The 7,686-nt window shown below is 37.9% G+C and overlaps 1 protein-coding gene across 1 annotated transcript in view; it reads right to left on the reverse strand.

Annotated features, from left to right (window-relative positions):
• The window catches only part of ERP44 (endoplasmic reticulum protein 44), a 115,477-nt gene that overhangs the window by 27,044 nt on the left and 80,747 nt on the right, over positions 1-7,686 (reverse strand). The window contains exon 8 of the mRNA XM_011965260.1: positions 7,496-7,612. Within this exon, the coding sequence (XP_011820650.1) occupies positions 7,496-7,612 (117 nt within the window). The remainder of the gene's footprint in view (positions 1-7,495; positions 7,613-7,686) is intronic.

Genomic DNA, 7,686 nt, shown 5'->3' on the forward strand with positions numbered 1-7,686 from the left:
CCCGCCACCTCGCCCGGCTAGTTTTTTTTTTTGTATTTTTTAGTAGAGATGGGGTTTCACCGTGTTAGCCAGGATGCTCTCGATCTCTTGACCTCGTGATCCGCCCGTCTCGGCCTCCCAAAGTGCTGGGATTACAGGCTTGAGCCACCGCGCCCGGCCTAGTCCATCATTTTTAAGTGTACAATTTTGTGGTTTTAACTATATTCACAAGTTGTGCAAACATCACCACTAATTCCAGAGTTTTGTTTTTTTTTTTTTTCTTGAGACGGAGTCTCACTCTGTAGCCCATGCTGGAGTGCAGTGGCACAATCTCAGCTCACTGTAACCTCTGCTTCCCATGTTCAAGTGATTCTCCTTGAATTTTGTTGTGCAAACATCACCACTAATTCCAGAGTTTTTTTTTTTCTTGAGACGGAGTCTCACTCTGTAGCCCAAGCTGGAGTGCAGTGGCGCGATCTCAGCTCACTGTAACCTCTGCTTCCCATGTTCAAGTGATTCTCCTGCCTCAGCCTCCTGAGTAGCTGGGACAACAGGCGTACACCACCATGCCCAGCTAATTTTTTTGTATTTTTAGTAGAGATGGGGTTTCGCCATTTTGGCCAGGATGGTCTTGATCTCCTCACCTCATGATCTGTCCCCCTCGGCCTCCCAAAGTGCTGGGATTACAGGCATGAGCCACTGCACCCACCCTAGAACATTTTTTATCACTTCAAAAAGAAACTACATACCCATTAGTAGTGATTCCCATTTCCCCTCTCCCCACCCCCTGGCATCACATTAATCTTTTAGTAAGCTGATTTTTTTTTTTCCTCATCTTTTATCTCTTGGACTCCCATTTTTTCTTCCACCATCCATTAACTGATGCTGGTCTCAATGGTTGTCTTTGGACTTCTCTGGTCTAGCCTGACAACTTCATGTAGTTCAACAGTTTCGATCACTACTTCTGATCACTTATCTGTGTCTACAAGCCCAGCTCCAGTACAGAATCCAAGCCTAGGTTTCCATCTGTCTGCTTAACATCTCCATTTCAAATTCTAAACAAGTACTTTAAATACTCAAACTACTGCCTAGTCCCCTCCTGTCTAACCTCCTTCTCCTATCTCCCCATTTTCTTTAGTACTTCTACTTCTCTCTTAGTACTTTTCTTTTCAGGATGTAGTGCCTCTTCTCTAAAGCCATCTCTCATTCCACCCCATCCCTGTCAAAGGAAAATTCTTTTTTCTAAACTCCAAGAGCATTTTATCAGTGCCCCTCATGTGGAATGGGGCATGACTTTGTGTTATATTATCTGTACATATGAAATATTAAACTGAAAACCCCTTGAAGACAATCTTACTTCATTTCTGTTTTGCTCACAATCAACCTATGTCAATAAATAAACAAATGCTTCTAAATAGGTGGTAATGTATGCTGCTTAGGCTTCCAAGTTTACCTATGTCCATACAAGCATATTTTTTACCAAACAAATGTTAAAAGATTAAGGAGAAGAATAGTAAGATAACCAGATTTACAGGAAACAGCTATTTCCCCACAGATTAAATGACTGAATGGTTGGTTACAACATAACAAATCTCAAGAAGTATTAAATGTGCTGACAACCACGGGGAAGGGTGCTACCCTGTTTCATTGTTTAAGATTTTCCAGGTCTATACCTTTAAATCTGGTTTTAAAAATTATCCCTGAAAGAACTGCCAGAGCAGGCGAATAGTCATGACAAATTCTTAAATTTTCCTGGGCCTCTGAGGACTAAATGAGTGAATGCAAATTGTCTAAAAAATGTAAGTAATCCAACTAAACATACCTGAGGCCTACAGAAGTAAGAAAACCAGGGACAGGCTGGGCGCAATGGCTCACACCTGTAATCCCAGCACTTTAGGAGGCTGAGGCGAGTGGGTCACCTGAGGTCAGGAGTTCAAGACTAGCCTGACCAACATGGTGAAACCCTGTCTCTACTAAAAATATATAAATTAGTTGGGCGTGGTGGCAGGCACCTGTATTCCGAGCTACTCCTTCAAGGCTGAGGCAGGAGAATCCCTTGACCCTGGGAGGTGGAGGTTACAGTGAGCTGAGATCGCACCATTGCACGCCAGCCTGAGTGACAAGAGCGAAACTCCATCTCAAAAAAAAAAGGCGGGGGGGGGGGGCCTAGGACATTCACTTGATAAACTGTAAGCAGAAAGAGTCTAATCCATCCTCTCTTTCAAAACTAAGTTTAAGATCAAAATGGAAAAGACTAACAATTCAAATATAAATAAGTATTTTTTAAATGTTTACTTTCTTAAAGTTTGATTTAAAGTACCTCAAACATTCTGCTTTACAATTGCTTGTCTTAACTATTCTATTAATAAATTCTAAGGTTTTTTTTTGTTTTTTTTGTTTTTTTTTTTAAAATAAGTATGAATGTGCATTAAAAAGCAGAGGGAGCTTAAATCCCAATCTCTTCTAGGCTGCTGGTACTATAAAACTATGACACACCACTGACACCTTGTGGCCAAACACTCAAATTGTAGGAGCAGTATTTTGAATTTCGTGAAATGTCTTACAGTTCACTTTAAAATGCTATTAATGATAGGAAAGAGATGGAAGCAAGACAAGATTATGTGTGCTACATCCAATCTATATATCCAGTATTAAAAAGAAAAGAATACAAAATTGAGTGCATTGCACACAGAAGGGTATTATTCAATGAAAAATAAGAATTATGTATATTCTAGTGAAAATTTTTTACTTTGCCCTACAATGAGAAATGGTTTGAAAGACGCTATTTGATCCAAACATTTGAATTCCTGTACCTAAGCATTTAGTGTGTCATGGGGGGTAATGACACATGATTAAAGATTGAAAGACACCCAATCTGAGCATATTTATTCAAACCATCTCAAAAAACTACAATGACTTAAGATGCGTCTTAACAATATGAATTACTCAAAATCCAGGAAAATACTACTTTGAGAATAAGGTTCAAAAATAACACTGAAAGAAGCAACAGAACATTACTGAACAAAAAAGTACTCTGGTCACTAAGAATGGCCTCCAAGTGCCAAGCTGTGACACAGAAATAAAAGTTGAGTATCTCTTACTTAAAATGCCTGGGATCGGAAGTGTTTTGGATTTTGAAATATTTGCATTATTGTTAACGCTTCAGCATCCTTAATCTAAAAATATAAAGTGCTCCAAGAGTGTCATGGAGGTACTCAAAAAATTTTGGAATTTGGAGCATTTCAGATTTCAGATTTTCAAATTAGGAATACTCTCTGAAATTCTAAAAAACTAGGGAAAAGGAAGTAGAATCAAAGAATTGCAGGAACAAAAGAAACCAGAAAACTTGGTAAAGCAACTTCTTTAAACCAAAAAGAGAGACTTTGCAAGAAAAGGCTTGTGTTAGAATTTTCACTCAAAAGTCTTCTATAATTCAAAATTCCAAAATATTTTATAATATGGCATTGCATTAGGATAATAACCAGTGCAATAGAGCCTGATAAGTTTATGATATTTAAGCTTGCAGGATTAAAAATATATTAATCACATTTCATGAGAAACCATTTTTAGAACTTTGATTTGAGAAATAGCTATTATAAACAAGTAGGATGTCCCAGTGGAGTATTCTTACATGTTAAACTGGATCCTGGCAGCACTAATCCTCTTTCTATGAAACACTCAGCAAAGAGCCAATGTAAGATGATTTAGGCTTGCAATGATCTGTCCAAGCAGACACACCGAGAATCTCATACAAACATTCATATATTTGATTTGAAATTGCTACAAACTTAATAAGAATTAAATATTATTTTATGGTGGAAAAGGTACACCAAAAATGTACCATGCTGACATAAAAATACTAACTTATTTTTATGTACTAAAATGCAAAGGCAACATTTAAATCAGGTAAAAAAAAATCTTATAACGAGTTTTTAAATGCTGTTGGCATAGACTTCTGCTTCCAGAAAGATGAAGTAGACACTTTTCTCTATTTCTCCCAGGAAGTTCAGCTAAAAATCCTGGACATTATATAAACAAACATAAGGCCCTGAAAAGCGAATAAAACAAAGCAGACTGGCTAAGGACTTAAGGACCTAAGAAATGGCACTCAGTTCCTTGAGTTTTCTTTTTGCCTTATACATCTCAGTCTAAGTGTTGGAAATGCCAATGGACACAGATCAGAAATACCCCAAGAATGCATTCTCAAGACGAAGAGGGGGCAAAGAGCATTCTGGTTTGCTCACAATGGCCAGTCCCAAAAGTTAAGTGTTGCTCTCTCTTCCCCAAGAAAGGGGGAAAGAGATACTAAGATCTAAGAGCTGGAAGCCTCTGGAAAGACTCAGGGAGAGTTTCAGGGAATCTTGGAGAGTTCACATATATTATCTCCAAATCTTAAAGCACTTACCAATATACATACACCTTAGTAACAGAAAGCATCAAATCTGAGATTATATATTCTTCCTTAAGAACTCCAGGTTTTGTTGTATTACAATTAGGTTAAGCTACAGTGCTAAAAATTACATTCTGAATAATGGATGTACTTTGGACTAATCTTACTACTGGGAAAATTAGAAAAACCAGGGTAATAATAATAAGAATAAACCACCTTTTTGAAAGCATCCAAAAGTTAAAAAAAAAAAAAAAAGGAAAGAATTATGGGCCAAGACTGGAATAGAAGGAAACCCAGAACATTAAGCATTGCATTTGAAGCTGCTTTTCTTCTAGGACCATCTGTCTTTCCAGAAAAGGCAACTGATAGTGCTCAATCCCACTGATCATCAGGGAAATACAAATTAAAACCACAATGAAACTCTACTACACATACACCAAAATAGATTAAAAATGTAAATAGCTGATACAAATGTGGGTAAGGATGTGGAGCAATGTGAACTTTGATACACTACTGGTAGGAATGTAAACTGCTAAAACCACTTTGGAAAAACTGGTTATCATACACTGAAATTGAATATATATATGCCCTATGACTTGGCAATTCTATTCATAGGTATATATATCCAGTAGAAATCTGTGCATATATTCACCAAAAGACATAATAAGAATGTTCATAGCAGCATTATTCACAGTAGTCAAAATCTGGAAGCAGTCTAAATGTCCACCAATAGTAGAATGGATACATTGTGTTATATTTATATAGGGAATTATATTCAGCATGAAAATGAATGAACTACAGCTTCATGCAATATGAATGAATTCCATAAATATAAAGTTGAGTGAAAGAAGCCAGACACAAAAGACATGATTCTATTTTAGGTTCAAAAACAGGAAAAACTTCCTATAGTCCTATTCAAAATAAGTGGTGATTATGAAGATGGTAAATGGGGGTAATGATTGAGAAGGAAGACAAGGGGTTTGGAAATATTTTATTTCTTGACTTAGCTCAGGGATTGACAAATTATAGCCATGGGTCAAATCTGACTCGTTGCCTGATTCTGTTAGGTCCATAAGCTATAACTGGTCTTTAACTGTTTGGTTTGGTTTTTTTTTTTTTTTTTTTTTGAGACGGAGTCTCGCTCTGTCGCCCAGGCTGGAGTGCAGTGGCCGGATCCCAGCTCCCTGCAACCTCTGCCTCCCAGATTCAAGTGATTCTCCTGCCTCAGCCTCCCAAGTAGCTGGGATTACAGGCGCCTGCCACTATGGCCGGCTAACTTTGCATTTTTAGTTGAGATGGGGTTTCACCATGTTAGTTAGCCAGGCTGGTCTCGAACTCCTGACCTCAGGTGACCCACCCACGTTGGCTTCCCAAAGTGCTGGGATTACAGGCATGAGCCATGGCACAGGGCCCTCCCTGGTCTTTATATTTTTAAATAATTGGGGAAAATTTTAAAAATATTTCATGGCATGTGGAAAGTATGTGTCCAGAAATAAAGGTTTATTGAAACACAGCCACACACATTTGTTTACGTATTGTCTAAGGTTACTTTTGTGCTACAACCGAAAAGTTGAGTAGCTGCCACAGAGATTATATGAACTGCAAAGCCTAACATACTTATTACCTGACTCTTTGTTGAAAAAAATTGTCTACCCTCTCTCTTAGTTTGAGCTGCTGTATTAAAGTACCATAAACTGGGTGGCTTGCAAATTAACAGAAATTCATTTCTTATCATTCTGGAGGCCGGAAATCGAAAATCAGGGTGCCAGCATGGTCAGTTCTAGTGAGAGCTGTCTTCTAGGTTGCAGACTGCCTACTTCTCATTGTATCCTCACATGGCAGAAAGACAGCTACATAACTCTCTGAGGTCTCTTTTATGAGGTCACAATCCTGTTCATGAGGACTCCATCTCATGAATGGAGGATTCATTCCCTAATACTATCACATTGGGGATTAGGATTTCAACATATGAATATTAGGACACACAAATATTTGTTCCATACCACTGTAAGTAGTGATTATATGGGTATGTTTACTCTGTGATAATTTTGGGGGACCAGATATTTAAACTGTGATTTATACACTTACAATTCTTTGAAGTGTATATGCATACACAAAGTTTTTAAAAACTGTACCTAATACAAAGTTTTTAAAAACTTGCATTCTTAGGCCATTGATTTTAAAAACAAAAGACCTGGAATGAAAGATATGTCTTACATAAAGTAAAGAAAGGACAGAGGTCCTTACAGACATAACTCTTTGTACTTGTTCCTCCAGCCTCTTAGGTTTTTAAGTTTTGTTTTGGTGGGAGTTGAAAGAATTTTGATGGACTTGATTTCAGACGCATGGGACGACTGAGGTCAGTTACATGATCACTGCTAACTGCTTTCATTATTTATAATGAAAAAGACAACATTAACTGCTTTACAAAAAACAGAAGAATCTTTTAATGGCAAAGGATTATTCATTATATAGAAATAATTGTAACTAAAATCTGCAAAGCACTGCTCCTAAAGCAGCAGTCCCCAACCTTTTTGGCACCAGGGCCCAGTTTCATGGAAGACAATTTTTCCACTGATCGGGGTGGGGGATGATGATTTCGGGATGAAACTGTTCCACCTCAGATCATTAGGCATTAGTTAGATTCTCATAAGGAGAATGCAACCTAGATCCCTCACATGCACAGTTCACAACAGGGTTCACATTCGTATGAGAATCTAATGCTGCCACTGATCTGACAGGAGGCAGAGCTCAGGCTGTAATGCTCTCTCGCTGGGCAGCCCTCTTCCTAGCAGGCCATGGCTGCGGACCCTTGTTCTAAAGGACATCCACCCAAACAGGGATCCTCAACCAACAGATGGGCATCAGAATCACCTGAAAGGCATTTTCAAACTCATTTTCAAGGTTATGGTGAACTACTACTCTTACTGGAAATGTAATAGAGGGGTTCTGGGACAGCAAAGGTGAAGAATCACTGACTTATATTACAGAAACAGCTATGATATAGTTATGTTCACTATATGATTCTTACAACTGATAACTGTTAACATAGTAAGACAGGTGGAGGAAGCTTGTGGTTTCAGACATTTGAATTTAAAGTAACAATACACAGTAGAAAGCCCATACCTCTCCATTTTCAAATGTTATTTCTCGGACAAGGGGAACACATTTATCTTGAATCCAATTGTAAGTCACATCAAAATTTGTCATAGCTCCCAAGTACACCATATCCGGAGCAGAATGCTATTACAAGACAGAAAAAAAAAAAATTAAATCTAAACTGTGCTGGCAAACGTATATTCTTTTTTTTTTTTTTT

This window comes from Mandrillus leucophaeus, unplaced genomic scaffold, assembly GCF_000951045.1.
Source record: "Mandrillus leucophaeus isolate KB7577 unplaced genomic scaffold, Mleu.le_1.0 Scaffold1181, whole genome shotgun sequence".
Classification (NCBI taxonomy): domain Eukaryota; kingdom Metazoa; phylum Chordata; class Mammalia; order Primates; family Cercopithecidae; genus Mandrillus; species Mandrillus leucophaeus.